The 22,046-nt window shown below is 45.9% G+C and overlaps 1 protein-coding gene across 5 annotated transcripts in view; it reads right to left on the reverse strand.

Annotated features, from left to right (window-relative positions):
- The window catches only part of BRSK2 (BR serine/threonine kinase 2), a 245,953-nt gene extending 224,118 nt beyond the window's left edge, over positions 1–21,835 (reverse strand). For all 5 annotated transcript variants that reach the window (XM_063944693.1, XM_063944692.1, XM_063944691.1 and 2 more), the window contains exon 1: positions 21,261–21,835. In XM_063944693.1, coding sequence (XP_063800763.1) covers positions 21,261–21,354 — 94 coding nt within the window. In that variant the 5' untranslated portion in view covers positions 21,355–21,835. The remainder of the gene's footprint in view (positions 1–21,260) is intronic.
- Between the last annotated feature and the right edge of the window lie 211 nt (positions 21,836–22,046).

Genomic DNA, 22,046 nt, shown 5'->3' on the forward strand with positions numbered 1-22,046 from the left:
TATGTCGATTCCTGCACTTCCTGCAAGCAGGGGTGACGTTTGGGCCTCAAATTGGGGTCCATCAAGGTCCAGATTTCGGCTCTGTCGATTTTCTTCCAGAAAGAACTGGCTTCACTGCCTGAAGTTCAGACTTTGGTTAAAGGAGTACTACATATTCAGCCTCCTTTTGTGCCTCCTGTGGCACTTTTTGGATCTCAACGTGGTGTTGGATTTCCTAAAGTCGCATTGGTTGAGCCACTTAAAACTATGGAGCTAAAGTATCTCGCGTGGAAAGTGGTCATGCTGTTGGCCTTGGCCTTGGCCAGGCGTGTGTCAGAATTGGCGGCTTTGTCATATAAAAGCCCTTATCTGTTTTTCTATATGGATAGGGCAGAGTTGAGGACTCGTCCTCAGTTTCTCCCAAAGGTGGTCTCAGGTTTTCACTTGAACCAACCTATTGTGGTGCCTGCGGCTACTAGGGACTTGGAGGATTCCAAGTTGCTGGACGTAGTCAGGGCCCTGAAAATTTTATTTTTCCAGGACGGCCGGAGTCAGGAAAACTGACTCGCTGTTTATCCTGATGGCACCCAACAAGCTGGGTGCTCCTGCTTCTAAGCAGTCTATTGCGCGCTGGATTTGTAGCACTATTCAGCTGGCGCATTCTGCGGTAGGATGACCGCAGCCTAAATCAATAAAAGCCCATTCCACAAGGAAGGTGGGCTCATCTTGGGCGGCTGCCCGAGGGGTCTCGGCTTTACAACTTTGCCGAGCAGCTACTTGGTCAGGGGCAAACACGTTTGCAAAATTCTATGAATTTGATACCCTGGCTGAGGAGGACCTGGAGTTCTCTCATTCGGTGCTGCAGAGTCATCCGCACTCTCCCGCCCGTTTGGGTGCTTTGGTATAATCCCCATGGTCCTTACGGAGTTCCCAGCATCCACTAGGACGTCAGAGAAAATAAGAATTTACTTACCGATAATTCTATTTCTCGTAGTCCGTAGTGGATGCTGGGCGCCCATCCCAAGTGCGGATTGTCTGCAATACTTGTACATAGTTATTGTTAACTAATCGGGTTCTTGTTGTGAGCCATCTATTCAGAGGCTCCTCTGTTATCATGCTGTTAACTGGGTTTCATATCACAAGTTGTACGGTGTGATTGGTGTGGCTGGTATGAGTCTTACCCGGGATTCAAAATCCTTCCTTATTGTGTACGCTCGTCCGGGCACAGTATCCTAACTGAGGCTTGGAGGAGGGTCATAGGGGGAGGAGCCAGTGCACACCAGGTAGTCCTAAAGCTTTCTTTTTGTGCCCAGTCTCCTGCGGAGCCACTATTCCCCATGGTCCTTACGGAGTTCCCAGCATCCACTACGGACTACGAGAAATAGAATTATCGGTAAGTAAATTCTTATTATTAGGCTCATTCAGATATACCCAAAATGTAAGAGATAAGCAATTTATAGTGAAATACTGTTTAATAATTGTAAGATTTAATAAGAGAAAAACAAAAACATATAAACTCCACACAGATTACAGGTATTTCCAAGTGGCCAAATTTAGACAATTACCAGCTAGACATGAACTGTTTTTAAGCAGTTCAGAATGCACTTGAAACAGTGCAAGTCCTGGGTTCTCCCACTGGTGCAGGCTCAGGTTTGGCTGAAATTTACAATTATTAAACAGTACTTCACTATAATTGCTTATCCCTTTCATTTTGGGTATAACTGAATGAGCCTAATAAGAAGTATGACATCCGCTGTATCTGAAGTGGTATATTTATGAACAACATACAAATGCAGTAGCACTGGCTAAATTCTATACAACAATGTGATAATACCTATAATTCCTTAAATTATCTGTATCAATCAGAGATCTTTGGTATACTAGCAACATATTTCTGGAGGAAAAAAAGGGTGGTGGGGGGATTTCCCAAACCTATGTGGCACATAGACGCAAAAGGGATTTTAATCCACGGGTGAACTCCTGCGAGTATTACGTACTCTCCCTTAATCCTGGTTAGTCTCAAACTCCATTATTGGACAATTACAAATGTGGAATTCATCTGTTAGGGTTGGCAAGTGTTGAGTACTGTGTGGGATTATCAAATAATTGGCCTAACCCACCCAAGACTCTGTGCCTAAAATCCCCTTAGTTCTATTCAGCAGTTCCCCTTATTATAATAATATAACAGGGTATTATAATGTGTCTTCCCTTCCTGGTTCAGTAACACATAGTATGCCAGTTGTTACCATTTGTATCCATACAAGTTGCTAGTATCCCAAAGAAAGGAATTATAGGTATTATCAGAGGCGGAACTACCGGCAGTGCAAGCAGTGCGTTGCACTGGGGCCTGCCTCTGTCCAGGGGCCCAAGCATGTAATGAGTCAAACTGACTCATTACATGCCGCTGTGCGCTGCAGGCAACCGCTGCCCGCAGCGCACAGCCGCCCGGAGAAGAGAGGAGCAGCGGCACGGACGGGGGAAGGAGGAGGAGGGAGGTGAAGGAGGGAGCCGCAGCAGCGCTTTGTTACTGGTGGAGGCGCTGCTGCTGCTGCCCCTCTGCTTCACTATAGGCTGTCTTCCGAGAACAGCCTATAGGGAAGCAGAGGGGCAGCAGCGCCTCCACCAGTAACAAAGCGCTGCTGCGGCTCCCTTCTTCACCTCCGTCCTCCACCTCCTCTACTGCCCGGGAATCGTCTGACGCGGCTGCACAGAGGAGCCTGAGCCGGCGGAGAGGGTAAGTATAATTCTTCTTTCTTTCTTTTTCTCTTTTTCTTTCTTTCTTTCTCTTTCTTTTTTCTTGGACCTGCCTGCCGCTATGTGTAAAAATGGGGGACTGCCTGCCGCTATGTGTAAAAAGGGGAATCAGCCTGCCGCAATGTGTAAAAAGGGGGGACTGCCTGACGTAATATGTAAAAAGGGGGAATCAGCCTGCCGCAATGTGTAAAAAGGGGGGACTGCCTGACGTAATGTGTAAAAAGGGGGGACTGCCTGACGTAATGTGTAAAAAGGGGGGACTGCCTGACGTAATGTGTAAAAAGGGGGAATCAGCCTGCCGCAATGTGTAAAAATGGGGGACTGCCTGCCGCTATGTGTAAAAAGGGGTAATCTGCCTGCCGCAATGTGTAAAAATGGGGAATCTGCCTGCCGTAATGTGTAAAAATGGGGACGCTGTCTGCCGTAATGTGTAACAAGGGCACGCTGTCTGCCGTAATGTGTAAAAAGGGGACGCTGTCTGCCGTTGTGTAAAAAGTGTATGCTGTCTGCCGCTATGTGTAAAAAGGGCACGCTGTCTGCCGTTATGTGTAAAAAGGGCACGCTGTCTGCCGTTATGTGTAAAAAGGGCACGCTGTCTGCCGTTATGTGTAAAAAGTGCACGCTGTCTGCCGTTATGTGTAAAAAGGGCACGCTGTCTGCCGTTATGTGTAAAAAGGGCACGCTGTCTGCTGTAATGTGTAAAAAGAGGAATCTGTCCGCTGTAAGGTGTAAAAGGGTCTCTACCTGGTGTAGTGGTGCTACTGTGCGGCGTAATTTGAATAATGGAGACTACTGTGTACCGTTTTATGAATTGGTATTATTTTGTGGCCACACCCCTTCCCCACGAAGCCACGCCACTATGTATTTTTGCGCGCGCCTACGGCGCGCACTACCCCTGTTTTGCATGCAGGGGTGGGGCTCCGATGCCGTTTCTTGCACACAGTGCTAAAATGTCTAGTTACGGCACTGTTGCTAGGTATCCATTTCTCTGGCCCTGAGCAGGTCCCCCTCACCAGATCCTCTCCAGGGGTGAGGGGGTGGACTTGGATGGGATGTGTGTGGGGGGGGATGTGTGTGTGTGTGTGTGGGGGCAAAGCATTTTGTCGCACCTGGGCCCACCGCTCGCTAGTTCCGCGACTCGGTATTATCACATTGATACTGTTTCTCATTTTAATACAATGCGCTTATATAGAGTCAGTCAATCATCAACGTTTATGATAATACTGTATTTTATAATGACGTTGACATATAAACCTTGATGATTGACTGTCTCTGTATCAGTACCTCATATTAAGATGAGAAATAGATGCAAATAATTACTCCAGACATTTTGTTTTTATTTAATGATTTTATTATTTTATTTTATTTTATTATGCTATACCCCAATATTAGGGGATTATAACTTTTTATACTGTAGGTATTACAACTGTGTCATACATTATGATGAACATAAGGAGGGATTTGGATAGATGTCATATTGGGGAACTTTGCTTTGATGTGTTGTAGAAGTGATTATTATACCTAACATCCACTAACAAATCCTTTACCTGCAATTATACCTATTTGTGTGATAGAGGAATTTGAACTGGAGAGGGGAGGAGTCAAGATGAGAGGGGAGGAGTCAAGATGAGAGGGGAGGAGTCAAGATGAGAGGGGGAGGAGTCGGGACTGGAGAGGGGAGGGGTCAAGACTAAACCGTAAACCGCCCCCCCTAAAAGAAAAGTCTAGATCCGACCCTGACGGCTTAGCGTGTGCAATGCTGCTAAAAGCAGCTAGCAAGCGAACAACTCGGAATGAGGGCCTTTGAGCCATCAGAAAACAAAGGTTTCACTATCTCACTTTCACTCAAAGTCCGTATTTCGGAATATTCCTTATTTCGGGATATTTGGATATGGGATACTCAACCTCTATATGATTTGGTGGTGAGTTTTAACTATATAAATAATTAGAATAATACAATGATGATATGAACAATACAAATAAGATATTTATAAATTCTAAATATCATCTTTGTATTATTCTAATAATTTTTATAGTCAAAATTCAGGCTGGAGTATGATAGGAGAATCTCTGCCTCCCCTGACCGAACATCACTGCCTTTTGCCCCACATATGCAGAGGAGGTACAGTAAATGGTTTTCAGGTGGGGCGAGTTTTGCACTATTTAGGATATGTATTAATATGAGCATATACAATGAAACAACCTAAATAAAATATCAAAACTGTGACATGTAAGTAGCTCTATTAACTCCTTACTGTCAAGAGTAAAAAGCAAAACTTGCATGTAAGAAACTAAGGGAGTAATTCAGAGTTGATCGCAGCAGAAAATTTGTTAGCAGTTGGGCAAACCATAGGGGGTAATTCCAAGTTGATCGCAGCAGGAAATTTTTTAGCAGTTGGGCAAAACCATGTGCACTGCAGGGGGGGCAGATATAACATGTGCAGAGAGAGAGATTTGGGTGTGGTGAGTTCAATCTGCAATCTAAATTGCAGTGTAAAAATAAAGCAGCCAGTATTTACCCTGCACAGAAACAAAATAACTCTCTCTGCAAATGTTATATCTGCCCCCACTACAGTGCACATGGTTTTGCCCAACTGCTAAAAAATATCCTGCTGCGATCAACTTGGAATTACCCCCCATGTGCACTGCAGGGGGGACAGATATAACATGTGCAGAGAGAGATTTGGGCAGGAACGTCTTTTCGTATGGGCTCAATGGGCTCTTGCCCAAGGGCCCCAGGAGTATAAGGGCCCTAGACTGATAGCTGAGGGTCCCTTCTTTCCAGGGGTACCACATTTTTGAAAATCGGCCCTGGGGAACCGGAGATATCTGACTTGAAAGCAGTGGTCCCCAACCAAGCCTGTTAATTGCTCTTCCCAGTCTTAATATCTCGGGTTCTGTCTGACTTAAGAGTATTTCTGAGGGTATAATCCAAAAGCTACGACTCTCCCCTTTTGGTGGACACTGGCAGCTTGTCTCTACTATGCCCAGAACCACAGATTAGTTTTCAAGCAGCTGGTCCCTGCTCCAGCTCCACACGCCTAATATTCAGTTTTAGATTTTCGTTGGTGAATTGCTTTGGCTCCTGAACTCTGATCCCCAAGTCCCCAGAACCTTCTGAAAGGTGGGACTCTCTAGTTTTTTTTATCCCATGCAAAGCTAAGAAATATATTTTCAGGAACTTGAGATATCTGCAGTCAAGCAAGCTGCCCTCCCAGTCCCACCTGAAAATGATAAATATTAAGCCCACTCCACTATCCACCCCTTCCCTACGTATTAAACACCCCCTACCACTCTGAAAGTCATGTACTAGGACTTATTCATTCAGCCCAATGCCCCTTCTACAGTTTAGCCCCATCTGTGCAGTAAAGGAGTAATTTGCAGAAATTACTGTTCCAGGTCCTACATGCTAAGCGGAAGATAAGAACACCCCCTGTCGCCCGCGGGACATCAAAGCTGCGCTGATAGCAACCCCCACCCCTACCGGTGGAGGATGCGTAGGGGGCCCAGTGCATTGCTGTGCCCAGTGGCCTACACTGCTGTTAAGACGGCCCTGGATTTGGGTGGTGTGGTCAAACTGAAATCTAAATTGCAGTGTAACAATAAAGCAACCAGTATTTACCCTGCACAGAAACAAAATAACCCACACAAATCTAACTCTCTCTGCACATGTTATATCTGCCCCCCCCCTCCCTGCAGTGCACATGGTTTTGCCCAACTGCTAACAAATTTGCTGCTGCGATCAACTCTGAATTACCCCCTAAGGTAGTATTCAAAAGGAGATGCGGTCAATTTACCTACAATCAAAATCCTAGTGGTCAAAATACCGACAACCATTGACCGATGGTCAAAATACCGACAAGGTCAAAATACCGACATGGTCAAAATACAGAAATTAAAAAATGTCGACGCGGTGAAAATACTGACATTTAAAATATCGACAGGTGAAAAAATTGACATGAGTTTTTCATGATTTTTTCATTGAAACCGACCTGATTCATATCAGGTGGATGAGGAGAGGGAGTATAATACTGTGCCCAAAGGCGCTCGCCATGCGAAGGGACGCGGTACACTTATATGGTGTCCATGGCGCCCTATGTCGACATACACACCCCAAAAAATATTGAAAACCCCGCGTCGACTTTTCAACCTGTCGGTATTTTGACCATCGGTCAATTGTTGTCGGTATTTTGACTGTCGGGCTTTTGATTGTAGGTAAATCATACTGATCCCTTCAAAAGTGATAGTGAGCAGAACTCATATTTGACTTTTTGTTTATTCCTATCAGAGCTCACAGAATGTTGTGGTAATATTGTGCTTGGGCGATCATCAAAAAGTGGAATGGGGTGTACAGTGGTGTATATGGCAGGTAGGAAAAAAGAAACATTTGTGCATTAACCACTTAACTGACAATTTTTTTCCGCATAAACCGCTCAGAAAATGTTTTTTTTTTTTATTAGTCAGTTAGGTGAAGAATGTGTATTAAACTTCATCTAAAATGATTTCAGTAAAAAAATATATTATTATTTTTTTTTTTGATATTTGAAAAATAGGCTACTCTCACTCCCTCCCCTTTTCCTCCCTAGACCATCAGGGACGGGCATTAGGCCCGGGGGCACAGTGCAGGCACTAGGCCTGTGGCGCAGGTAGGAGTTTGGGGGTCACCATTAGATTTGGTGGTTTGGGCACTAGGCCCAAGCCACCTAAAGGGCGCAGTAGGCGGGCATTAGGCCCGAGCGGCAATTCAGGCAATAGGCCTGTGGGGGCATTAGAGGGTATTAGGCCCTAGTTCAGTTTGGCGGCCGCTAGGTACATATAAGGTGACCCTGGGCACTAGGCCCAAGTCACCCAACGGGCAACAAGGTAGGCGGGCGCTAGGCCCGTGGGTGAAGTCAGGCCTCCAGCCTGTGTGCAGTCAGGGGGCGCTAGGCCCAGTGAATAAGTGCCCCCCCGAGGTGAATAAAGGTGGCACTGGGCACTAGGCCCAGGCCACCCTGAGGTGTTTAGGTAGGCAGGTCCGCTCGGCCTGAGCCCCTGAGAAGAGAGTACGGTAGGTGGGTGAGGCCCCCACTACCGGGTGTTCCGAGTCGGGTACTTAAAGGGACAGCACCGTGGGATCTTTTAATCCGATATTGTGATCTATGTTGTTACCGTGCAGGGCAAAATGTCTGTTTGTTTTAAGTTTGTGCATAGTTGTGTTGCACCACCCACACGAGCTAGTTTGAGGGCTCTGTTTATGTAGCTAGTGTAGCGGACGCACACTAGGGTAGTTCTTGGCCCTGCACGGCTGTTTTCTCTTTACCTCCTTACAGGGACCTGTAAGTGGAGAAGATCGGAGTGCAAGACTTGTAACGGTGAGTAGCATCTGTGTAGGTTTGTCCCTTGTCTGTCCCCGAGCACCGGAATAGGGGTTGCTCACGGACGTGAAAATCCCCTTCATCACACTACGCGCGAGAGTGCGAGTGTGTGAAATCTGGGTGGCTGAGGCTTTGTGCCAGTGATGACCTTTCACCCAACCGGTGAAGGTTGCCGTCACCCCTGGGGTATCCCCTTTTCCGGTGGAAGAAGGGTTGATACCCCCCTTAAGGTAGACTATTTTCTCCTCAGCTCGGTCGTCGGTCAGCTCCGAGAGGGAATCGCCGTGTCCGGATCCGACTGAAGATTGCCAGGTCCGTTGAAGGTCCCGGTACCTGAAGGTGAGAGAGAGAGCGGCGCCTGGTGAGTACCGAAACTACACCTGCACGGCAGCAGGCACCACCACACGCACCGCCGCCACCCTCTTACAGCAGTACCAGAACTGCGGCATACAGCTGCAGTTACTCGGACCGGCAAATACATTGCATATAACTGGATACATCCCAATATGTTAATGAATTTTAAAATTAAGAACCAACTGACAATTGTTCATTTTCATTAAGTACCTTAACATCCGGCCTGCATGTGTGGCTTCCACTCTGAGAGTATCTTATTACCAAAACACAGTCATACAGCTGAAACAGCAGGTCACATGATGCATTGATTTCCTTTGTAGAGGAAAATCCTCTGTATAACCGATACCCCAGGGGGAAAGCTTCGGTGACCTCATGCATGGCACAAGATAGGATGGTCAGTGGTGAAGGAGAGAGGGCAACATGGCACCATGATAAAAATTCATCAATAAATCCCAAAAGGCCACTGGTGACCTTGTAGAAATCCCCATTCGGACATTAAATGTTTTCACGCAAATTTAGGATTCAAATTATTTGTTTACTAGTTACCAGCCCGTCAAAATGACGGAAAACATAACAGTAATGTCAACACCGGGGGCTGTGTGCGGCTGAATGGAGCAACACTTGAATTGCTCCATCGGGTGCCATCTATTAGGGACCGGTGCACAAAACACTTGAATCCCCCCATGGAGGAGAGGCGCAGAGTTAGCCTTTTATTATATAGGATAACAAAGTGAATTTTTCATCCACATAATTATCCATTGAGATGTGTACTATGGTCTTTATCTATCATTTTTCGCACTTTGCTCTCTGAGCATGGCGTAAGGATTATGGGCCTGATTCTGAGTTAAATACAAAGTGACTGTGTCTGTGATGCTGCAAAAGTCTAGTCCACTACCCTATGTTAATAAGAGTTTCAATATGGCTAATGGGACTGTTGCAGAGATGGACGCTAATAGCACTGCTGCTGCATTTTTGGACGCAGTAGCAATACTAAATATGCTAATGCTGCGGGGGGGGGGGGGTGTCTGAGAGCTAAAGACGCCTGTTGCCGGCATCGCAGATCCGAAGATCACCATCGCAACCGTTGGTGTTGGTGATGTTTGCAGCATCGGTCATCTGAGTAAGCCTAAGGTTACTCAGATTGGCTGCTGAGACTAGTAAATCTGTGCCAGAAGACGCAGAGACTGGCCTCGGCACTCCCAGAAAAGGGTGACAAATGCTGCCCCGCGCCGCCCCATCCTCACCCCCAAACAACTTTCAGAATGACATGCGATGACGCAGGACCCATTTTGCAAATGCACATTCAACATGCAAATCATCGAGCTTGCGCACAACGCTGAATCAGGCCTTATGCGAGGGATCTGTGCATCATCAATCAGGAAACCTGTGCTGCCCACTGTGGCTTTTCCATTCACATCCACAACTGTCATCATTAGTAGTGGCACGTGCACATGCCCAGTGCTGGGTGCAGGAGATCTGTCCGGATCAGGCTTTCCTTCTCCGATAGCACGAAACACTAGCTACAAGGCAGAGACACTCCCACAAGAAACAGCAGCTCCGCGCCATCGCATCTCATAATCCAGATCCCATACTGAAATGCCCATTTCACAGGAAGACAGATCCGGCCAAGTTCCGTCCGACTCAGAATAGGAGGGAGATACACAAAATAAACTCACATCTGTGCATGCGCTATATGCAGAAACTGGATATTTGTGTCCATACAACGAGATCTGTCCTGCTGAGAAGCAGCCCCTTTGTGACAAAGGAGCACAAATATGTCAGTACGCTGGGCTCCAGGACCCCATGATTAGTTCAGTTTAAGGTGTCAGGTGTACAGATATGTAGAGATGGGTAAACATGAAGTCATGTTACCCTTAGTACACAGTATAATGTAATAAAGTATCATAAAAGGTACAGGAGAGAAAAATGTCTCCACAGTGGTATACCCATATTCCACCAAATAACCCGGGTTATTTACCATGGCTACCTGGGGCAACGTTTGGTGTAAAAGGGTCTCTGAAAAATAACCTGGGTTATTGTAGCTATCAGGGTTGAACCCGGGGATGACCGGGGTAGCCTGCGGTGTAAACGGGTGACCAAGGTCGTGCCACTAGAAGCCTGTGACATTGGCGTTTCTATAATGGTTGCAATGTGCACGGCACACACGGGCCCCTGGGTCCAGGGGCCCACACCACACACTGCACCCATTTTTAATACTTACCTTTCTGGAGTCCAGCGTCCGGTGCTGCAGTCACCGGTATACCAGCAGCGGTATGGTGCCCTCGTCTGTATTGTTCCAAAACTTTTGGCCATGGCTGTACATTCACACCACAGAAACTGATGTACAGTATGCATAAATGAAGCGCTATTCTTAGTGACTGGCAGACCGATATGATTATACAGAGAATGGCTGCCCATGAATGATACAGTGGCTCAAATACAGGTATGGGGGCAGGGTTACTGGTACATGGTAAAACTGAAATACTAACACTGCATTTTGGTGCAAACTTTGCACAAAATCACAGCAATCTGCAGTTTAGCGTTCATACAAATGAATGCGCGTTACACAGTGGAATTACTGTATCTGATTGGTTGCTCTTGCTTCGTGTACAGGGGATGTAGTAATTCTGTCGGTATGCGTTCGGCATCTCGGTGGTCATGTGACCGATTCCAGAATTCCAACACCACTTGGGAGATCGGCGCCAAAACACAGACCGACAGAATTCCGAAGGTATCAGGGTTAGGATTAGGGCCCAGGTGGGAAGGGTTAGGCACTAGAGGGGTGGTTGGCCGTAGCCGCCACCCCGCACTAGCCCTAGCCGACACAGCCCAAGGGTTCGGATAGGGGGCAGGAGAGGGGTAAAATACTTACCCCTGTCCGGTGTTGGGATCCTCACTGTTGGGATGCCATAGTCGCTCATGTAATCGCCGGCATCCCGACCGACGGTATTTCATACACAACCTGTTCTGTCAGCATTCAGAATGTCAACAACAGAAGGACAGCATGGTCTGTCGACATGGACATTGTGTCAATCACAATGGCACAATGTTGCCATTACAGATTTAAGGTTAGTAGGGGTAATTCAGACCTGATCGTAGAGTTAAATTTAGCACATCTACTATCAGCTTCCCTGACACAGGGCTAGACCGCACTGCATGTCAGTCCCTGCCCTGTCGCACCAGTACAAAAGCATCGCACAGCGGCGATGCTTTTGTATTGGAGGAGTAGATCCCAGCCAGCGCAGCTCCTGCTCGCTGGCAGGGATCTACTCGTTGCTGCTCGGGTCGCAGCGGATGCGTGTGATGTCATGCAGCCGCTGCGGCCTGCACCCCCAACAGTCTGGGCACGCCTGCGTGGCCCGGACCGCACCCCCTAAACAGCGGCCAAACGCTGCTGGCCCGTCACCTCCTGCCCAGCGACCGCCTCTGCCTGTCAATCAGGCAGAGGTGATCGCAGGGCAATGACAGCCATCGGCTGTGTGGCATGCGCCGGCGCACTGCGGCACCAGCACATGCGCACTTCAGACCTGATTGGTGCTGTGCGTGACCGATCAGTTCTAAATTAGCCCCGGTGTTAGGCTGTGGTTAGGGTTAGGTTTAGGGTATGGTTATGGCTATAACAGTAGAAAACCATTATGTCGACATGCACAGTGTCAGCATTTTGTACCACACCCAGCTTGACTATTTCATAAATAAGTCCTAGAAAGTAATGACATACGTGCATACTTGCCTACTCTCCCGGAATGGCCGGGAGGCTCCCGAAAATCGGGTGACCATCCCGGCCCCACGGAAGAGCAGACAAGTCTCCCGGTTTTTCAAGTTCCCCCCTGCCCAGCCGCCCACTTTGAGAGTAAAGTGGGCGGTCCGGACAGTAGATGACGCGATTCTTGTTGAATCGCGTCATCATAGTCACGCCCCCTGCTGTAAAATGCCGGTTATCGCGGCATTACCGAGCGGGGGGGCGTGGTTTAAATGTGTACAGCTGTAACCCCGCCCTCGTTCTGCCTCCTCCCCTCCTCCTCCCCGCCCCCTCCCCGCCCCCTCCTCTCGACATTGCCAGCCCCTCCACTGAGCCGTCCTGGCAGCTCTCTCCCGGAGAGAGCTGCCAGAAAGTAGGTAAGTATGACGTGCACCTGTGGGGGGTATCTGGGGCCTGTAAGCGTATAGATACAAACATACAGCTTAGGTGTTCGGTGAAGGACAGAATATGTGCACAGCTGTGACTGTTACCAGGCGTTCTTACTCCAAAAAAAATGATGCAAGGACAGAGGTGACATGTGATCCTGAGAAGCACACCAGCTGAGAGGATGTGACAGGCTCCTGATACCGGCATGCGGCTAAAAGGTCTATATATGTGGAGAATATCTAATTTACAGACAATTGACAGATAAAGGGGGTTATTCAGGTTTGTTAGCAAACCAAAAAAGCACACTAATGGGAAAAACCATGTTGCACTGCAGGTGGTGCAGATGTAACATGTGCAGAGAGATTTAGATTTAGGTGGGTTATATTGTTTCTGCGCAGGGTAAATACTGCCTGTTTATTTTTACACTGCAATTTAGATTCAATCTAAACGCATCCCACCCAAATTTAATCTCCCTGCACGTTACATCTGCCCCCACCTGCAGTGCAGTATGGTTTTGCTCATTAGTGTGCTCTTTTGATTTGCTAACAAACCTGAATAAGGCCCAAAGGACAGATATGGGGAAAAAGCTAAATTGAATAATTCCTACTACTTTACTGATAGCTGAAGCCACATTGCACGTAGTTAGCACAGTAATCATCATATACTATTACTGTACCCAAATTTCAATTTCAGCAAACGCATCTGGTTGCCTCACACATAACAAAGATGGCCGCTGATAGCCTTTATTCCAGATTCTGCAAGTGCCCCATGAAAGCACCATGCATGGCATTGTATGGAAATGTGAATGGTGTAATGCTGACAAATGCCACTTTAGAAAACCTCCCTTCATTAGTTTCATGTGTTATCTTCTAAAAAAAATACTGCTATATTATTCAGCTCAGTGATACAAAGTTCATTGATATACGGTAATGTCACTCAATGGATGGGTTACATGTATTAACATTGTACACCATCAGTTCTACACTTCTGGAGCAGAGTGCACTCTATGTAATATTTAGTTATAATATACAACGGGATGCAATCAATTTGCCGGCTGTCGGGATACCGACGCCAGAATCCCGACATCTGACAATGCCGATAGACGGAATCCCAGTGCACAGGGGCTACTCCCACTCGTGGGTGTCCATGACACCCATAGAGTGAGAATAGACCCTGTGGCGAGCGCAGCATGGCGAGCACAGCGATCCCACAAGGGGACTCTTAGCGCTCATCCCTCTGCTGTTATTCTGGCGGGCTGGATCTTGACAGCCGGCATCCCGCCCGCTGGCGAATAGTATGTATTCCCATATAACGCAGCTATGCTTTATTACAGAGCAGAGCTGACATGTGCCATACTCACCTACTCTCCTGAAATGTCCTGGAGTGTCCCTTATATCAGGGCGTTCAGAGAGCAGGTGACCCTTATTGCAAGCAGATACTGTATGTACTGCAAATCCAGCCCGCTGCACGAACAGATATATATGGAGATATGAGGATGAGGGTCATGTCATCCTGCCGCTCACACTAAAGGCCCATACACACTGGGCGATTTTGAGCTGAGAGCAGCTCACTTTTGGTGTGTTGAGCTGCTTTCAGCTCAAAACCGCCCAGTGTGTATGCACAAGCGCTGAGCGCTTATGTGTGCCCCCGCTTCATCGCCGACGGCCGACGTTCATCTGCTGGGATTACCAGCAGATGAACGCAGGGTGGACGGCTTTCCATAGCGTCCTGCTATGAAATGCCATTCACCCCCGCTGACATCGCTGGGCAGGGGAAAAAATCGCTCAGTGTGTATGCACTCAGCGATTTTCAGCCCAGCGATGTCAGCGATCATCGCTGTGCATACACGGCCACGCTGGGCAAAAACGCACAGTGTGTATGCACCTTTAGGGCCTTATAAAAAGCAGCACACAATGCCGCTGTTCACAGAGTTGAGCAATTTGTTGGTGCTGTGTGTGAAAATCCCTTAACACTTTTGCTGCACATGTGTTACAATCTGTACGCGATGCTGTGATTGAGACACACGGTATCAGAAATGTGTGGGAAAAGTGCTGGGCGGTGACTGGGAGGTGAATATCAGACACACGGAGACGGCCCATCTTACGCGAGTATTGCAGGTATGTTGCGTACACATACACGTCATTGTTCACACTGGAGGCCATGCCATAGGGCGAATGCAAGTTTCGACAATGCGACCGGGGGTGGCATCTAAAGACACACCAGGTGGTATTACAGATCAAAGTGGGCGTCTCAGTCATTAAACATTCATAGGCACGGAAGGTAAGGGTTTTGTAGCGACCGCCAAAAGACGAAGCTGGTCTACCTCTGAATCAGGCCCTATGGGGCATATGTAATAGGGTCCGAGTTTGACGGAATTGCAGGATGCCGGTCGATCTCTGAGGGTTTTTTTAAAGCACAAATCATTTATAGCGCAAACCATGCCTTATAACTGATTGCCGCTTTAAAAAAAAACATCAGAGATCGGATGGTATCCCGCAGCCCCGGCAAACTCGGACCCTATTACATATGCCCCCATATCTGGAGTCAAAAAAAGAAGGCAAATATATGGAGGATTCTGGCACAGGAAGGGATGGGATCTATGCAACAAGTCACATGATAATGAATAATCTTGCTTTGCCCCAACTCCTTTTTTCGATCCCTACCCAACATATTATAAACTTACAGATGCTGCTCGACTACAGGTAGTGTCACCTACCTACAAAAACAACCTAACATAATGATAAATACAAGTCCATAACTTCAATGATTTAAAGTGGTCCTTTTAAGAGTCCAAGAGGTTAATGTAATAGCCTGCTAGATGCCGGCGTTGGTGAGTTCCCGGCGAGTCTGCTCATTGTTTTAAAGGGGCAATCATTTAACCAGGTTGTTTTGCTTTTTAAATGATTACCTCTTTAAAACATTGAGCAGACTTGCAGGGAACGCGTCAATACCTGCATCTCACAGGCTATTATATTTACCCCCATAGTCTCACTGACAACTTGGAAAGGGTAGACTATCTCTCCCTCCTCTTACAGTTTACCCAAATTCTCCAAAAGAAATGGAACAACAATTCTCATGAGCAGATCACTTGAAACAAGCGGAAATAACTCCCTGTTCCATGTACGCCAAATATTTTTATTTCAACAGTATAAAAGGTTTTCTTGAAGTCACATAGACCACTTCTTTCCTCCACTGCACGCAGTGGTGCCTAGAGGGGGGGAGAGGGTACAAATTACCCTGGCCCAGGTCTGATGAAGGGGACAAGTGAGGGCCCAGTGGTGGCCCCGGGCCCCCACCCCTTATCTGGCTGTGTGCTGGGCTGCAGTGTGTACATGGAGGCACATAAAATACAATTTTTTTCAGTTTTTTTTCCTAAGGGTAAATGTCTCTGCCTCCTGTGATTAGGCCAAGCCCCCTGACAAGTACCTGGGCCATACCAGGCTCTCTACTGCCCTGACTGCACCCAAATAAGTGAAGTTTCTCAAAATGAAAGAATACCCTTTCATTACCAAATTACTAAGAACTTACATGTGAGAAAATAGTAATACAGTATATATTATTAAAAATAGTGTTCTCCAGTAATCCGAATGCACACAAATTTTGTGGATCCGAAACGAACCAAAACCTGGTTCGTATCTCCCGAGAGGATCCAATTAAAAATGAGTCCAGGTTTAAATCTTCATGCAGTTCAGAATTTGGATTTTAAATCCAAATTCTGGGTTTTGGATGGCAAAAATGACATGATTTTAGCTGTATGTAATATATATGCTGACAGTGTACCCGGATCGGCTGTGGCGCTGTCTATCACAGTCTCTATGGTGAAACCGGGACTTGGCATTAGGCTTCACTCTCCTAAACACATCCGCAGACTCTCATTTGGCTAGTTTCATACATCCTCACATGTATGTTTATATGTGCTAAGCAACCCCCCCCCCCCACCGTGCGCTAGATAGTCGCCCGCCACCACATGTGCCAATCACAAACAAGTCCTTAGATGGAACGCCCAGAAAACAGCTTTTACTGAGCAGTATTTTAGAAGAAAAACTGCTTAGGTTAAATGAATGGGATGTAGTTGGCATCCCTACGTACGGGATGACGGCAGTCAGAAGACTGGCACTGTAATCCCAACAGCTATCAGAATGCTGATGCCAGAACTCTGACATCTGTAAGGATGCTGTGAGGAGAGGGTTATGGTTAGCAGGGTCGGATTAAGTCTTGGGGGTGCCGGGGCACTTTAGACAGGGTGTCCCCAGTGGAAGGAAGGGGGGGGGGGGCTGGGTATAAGATTGTGCATACCTCCCAACATGACCCATTCCAGGAGTGAAAAAATGCTCCTTACATGGACTGCCCTCTTAATAGATGATTGTAGTCACCTGTGTTGAACTATTTAATTGATAAGAAAGGTGTTTCAACACAGGTGATTGCAATCATATCTTAGGAATTTTGTCCCTCCTGGAATGGGTCAAGTTGGGATGTATGGAATGTGTATATTAACTTTAGCCCAATGGTGTATATTAGATTTAAACTAATAGTTTAAATAATGCCTGGGTACTGTTTATAGCTCCACCTAATTGAAAGACAACTATTTTATAAAATGTACATATAGTGGAACAAAGACAATGTAAACAACCTTAAAATACACATAGAAAAATAAAATCTATAATTTATCTTGTCACATGCAACAATAGCAGCCGCCTCTGTTTTACTTACACACTGGGACAGTACTCAGGAGGACTGAGTGAGTGTGTGTGTGCGTCTCTCTCTCTCTCTCTCTCTCTCTCTCTCTCTCTCTCTCTCTAGACCAGGCATTCCCAACCACGGTCCTCGAGGCACACCAACAGTGCAGGTTTTAGTGATATCCAGGCTGCAGCACAGATGGTTAAATCAAAATAACTGAGCTACTAATTAAGTCACCTGTGCTGAAGCCTGGAAATCACTAAAACCTGCACTGTTGGTGTGCCTTGAGGACCGTGGTTGGGAATGCCTGCTCTAGACCCTCATTAGATAACAAGTTTCACAAGACTCAGACACAAAGGTGTGGAGAGAGCTGTAAGTGACACAGGGATCCCATCCTGTGTCACAGCTCTCTCCACACTTCTATCTCTCCTCTGGTTGGGAAGCTTCTCAATAGTTCATGAAACATGATATTCCTGTGTCTCTATCTGAACTGCATACTGTCCTGCTCACATTCTGGCTGTCTGGTTCTGCTGTTGCATAAGAGGGAAAGCTAGTGATGTCAGTGTGCTCTGACCTGTGGGCCCCCTGACAAAGGGGGGCCCGGGGTACAGTATGCCCTGCATCTCCCCTTAATCTGGCTATGATGGTTAGGCTGCAGGAGGGGGAGGTTAGGGTTAGGCTGCAGGAGGGGAGGGTTAGGGTTTGGCTGCGGGAAGGGAGGATTACAGTTCGGCTGCGGGATGGGAGGGTTAGTTTAGTTTCTCTGCCTGTGTCGATTATGGCAGTCGGGATGCTGGTGTCGGTATACTGACCACCGGCATCTTAACTGCCGGTATTTGATATTTGAAAAGCCCTGTTATACACATTTTGCTTCTTTTATTGAAAAAATATATATTCTTATAGAATAATAAAGAACACATATTTTTAACTGGGAGGTTCACCTTATTATCTGCTGTAGAAGGATTACTACTTCTGTAGTTGAATCTGTTTTTAGTTGAGCCTTTTCCTTGTTTAACTCTTTCTGAACACATAGCATTAATGAAGTCCGGCCAGGTCTAGTCTAAATTTGTCTCCACTGGTTGCCAGAGGAAACGACCCAGTCTTGATCCAGGCAGCCGACCTCCCTCCCCCACTGACATCACATTGATTGACAATTTGACAGTCCCATTACTATTGTGGGGTTCTGCACTGAAACTGCAAATACAGTGACATTAGCCTTATTTTGCAGAAATGGGGATGGATAGGTTAGTAGGATCACATCTTCAGATGGAGGCAAATTGTCTCATAAGAAAAGGTACTCTTGGTATAATTTTGTCACATATTTTCAGACGAAAACCTGGAACTTGGGCAACATATAATATTGTAAATATTATATAAAAGAGTATTATATTTTAAAATGACCGGTATTACCCCATACGGCCGCTGGAATTACCCTTCAAGTTAAAGTGCTTAGCATATTGACTACAGTTAGAAACCGCCACTGACTATATCTGTGTGTAATATATATATATATATATATATATATATATATATATATATACATACATACATACATAATTATGTACTATATATATATGTATTTATGTACAATATATATATCTATATATCTATATATCTATCTATATATGTCTCTATATGAGTGTGTATATATCTATTTTCATATGAATATAAAAACACATATATACATATAAATACATATATACTATTCTCTATATATCCTCTGTATATATGTTTGCAGTCCAGCTGTAAGTACAGTAGCTGAATCGGTGTGATCCAGGCCTTTGTTACGTGGGGTCCGGGGTGTGTGTATCAGGAAGATGTGAGAGGTGTATATCTAGTACGATGTGTGATGACATATTGTGTGTGTGTCTTTGTGCGGGGGAGTGGGTCATCTGCCTTTGTGTGTGAGAACTGACAGAAGGAGGGCATATGGATCATTTTCACATTGCCTGAAATCCTCAGCTGAATTCCCTCTGGCTAATTACGCACCGGTCGGTCCTAACACCTGCTTCTCCTTCCCGATAAAAACCACACAGAAAAAAACACAATGTCCCCTTCTAAAGCCTAACCCTCCACATCCCCCCTTCACCAAGCCCTTGAAGATCTAAGCTGTGGCTATTGTTCCCCTGTATGACGGATGGTAACACGCAAGCAATGCACGCTACCAGTGCTGTCACAATGAGAATTTACCCTTACACTGCCACAGACTGTCTCACACACTTCAGCTAGTACATTCAGCAGACTCGATCTCATCCTGTAAACTTCTGTCCCTGGATCACCCATTGTTACCTACACACCAGGGTTTATTTAATAGTCTGCACCCAGGACACAATGCAATTTAAGTAACGTCTAGTTACTGAAATAAAGAATAAATCCATAAATGAGAACAGTATAAACTAAACCTGAAAATGTGTAGCTAAGAGATCACCAAAACACATAACTGAACCAAATCTACATTTCTTTATCACTGGAAAAACACCCTCCCATAAGCTGTGCCTGCCAAAGATTTATCGGAGTACAGTATCGTCAAGGGATCTCCTACTAAAATGATCCACAATTTCTGGTAATCAGTGATCATAAGCATAAACCAAGACTTGTCCAAATTCATTATAGACGATGGTCTTGACCATCAGAGACACTTCAGTATTTTGTGCAGTATAACTGCTATCATATCATACTCAGAAATAAGTTCCTAGTCTTTACATTTAACACTGGATGTCTGGGCAGATCCACAGCCTGGGATTAGTACAGAATGTTTGGCAAGATGATAAGTCATGTTGGGAGTTGTAGTTCCTTGTTTTTTTCAGAACAGTTTAAAATTCTATGATAACATTCCAAACAAAGAAGCAACTGGCGCACATTCATCAGTACTTTGTATTCAATGTTTGGTTGGTGGTGGCTTTACAAGTTTGAAGCCTCAGATCTCAACATAACTTTACCACAAAAAAACATTACCACACAATTGGTCAAAAATGGCACCAGAGTCAGAAAGATTGTGACTATATGATTTGTAGCAATGCACCCACACTAGCCCAAAGGTACTGTACAGTCCATATACTTCACACTGTCATACTGGAGACACTTGTCATTTCTCTCTGTAGTATGAGTACGGTCAGTTTAAAGGTGCAATGGTCAATTTTCCCACCATAGCCATCAAAGTATCCAAAATCTGAGGGCCTTGCCCAACAAATAAGGACACTGGAACATCTGTTACCAATCACTGTGACGGTCCCACATCTGCCATAAAAAAGGTACACCATGGCATGCTATCCCATAAAATCATTTTGGTTTATAAAATTGGCAAGGGACCTGGTGCAAGAGTGGAACCGTATGTCTACAAAGGCCAAATTGTCTACAAATTGCGCCTCTTAAATGAAAAGCAGTGAGGTAAATCATTTCACAATGCACTAGAGGAACAACTGTCATGTTCATACAATGACAAAGTTTACAGTCAGCTGCTCCTGGGTCCACCAACACATATGGCAGCTACAATTCTAGAACTAAGTATAGACTATCTAAGCCAAGCATGTACAATGACTCTGCAATTCTAGTGGTGTATTTCATGACTTCGTTCTGTTTGCCTCCCTGAAATCTTCTACAACTTACGCATAATGCACGGTTCCCGATGTTAGAATTTTTTTCTTTTGGATAAAAGACCGGTCAATGAATGAAACATTATTATTTCAACATCTTCCTTTGCTCTGACCTCTTTTGACACCTAGGCAATACCACTGTCACTTGCGCTATAACCTCTGGGAAGTTGCTATATATCTTCTGATTTAATAATGATTGTCTCCACCCCATACCAACCCTGGTGAAACCAGGCCCATAATTCGCTAGCAGCCGTCTTCTGAGCCCAACCTGCAGAATTTTGGTGGTTCAAGTAACATAATAATAATAAAAAAATGTTTCGCCCAAAAGCAGAGGATCTCTGATTACAGGTCTTCCCAAAGAATCCTGAATTGCGCCCACCCAATCCGTCCTCCTACATCTTTGTTTCTGGCAGTACTCACCTGTCTGCCCCTTTCCCAGTGTTTTCTCCAGCCGGTATGGGCCAACATACTGCATGTGCGGTGTTCCACCACCATCTTTCCCAACCGTGGTCATCTTTCCCTCTCTCTTTCCACGGGGATCCAGATGCAAGGAAAATCCTCAAGAGAAAAGGGGGGAGGAGGGCTGGGGACGAAGAGGGGGGGATGGCTGTCTTTGCTTCTTCTCCCCCCCTCTCTTGCTGGATAAACCTGTCCGTTCTTGTGACGCCCAACTGAAATCCTTTTGGTCCTCACCATCAATAAAGACCTGCTTTTCTCTCTGTCTGCTGGACCTTGTCGTATATATCCTGTCTTGATGCAGAGCTCTGGAGACTGGATCTAATGAATGAATTAAAAAGAAAAAGAAAAAGAAAAAAAAAACACAACCAAATGAAAAACAAAGCACCCTCCCCTTTTTATAAAAATAGAATATATTATGCAGTTGTGATAAAAAGGTAGGCTGGGGGACAGTGTTAAGGTGCAGGGAGCATGGTGTGGATGCTGCCGTGCTACATACAAGCAGCTCAGCAGGGACCTGCTGATCAATCCTCACGCTCACTGCTAGAGGTGGGGAGGGAAGAGGAGGGGGGGGGGCATGCAGCCCTCTGGAGCTGGAATGTTAGCCAGACAATGATTGGTGAATGCAAAGCTGTTTTCTGGTTGGTGGCAGAAGGATGCATTTTAATTGGACCGAGGAGGGGGGTTACCTTGTGTGTAGAGATGTGTGACTGTGCTTGCAACATTGCATCTTAGTGTATTTTCTATGCA

Source organism: Pseudophryne corroboree, chromosome 11 (genome assembly GCF_028390025.1).
Source record: "Pseudophryne corroboree isolate aPseCor3 chromosome 11, aPseCor3.hap2, whole genome shotgun sequence".
NCBI lineage: Eukaryota > Metazoa > Chordata > Amphibia > Anura > Myobatrachidae > Pseudophryne > Pseudophryne corroboree.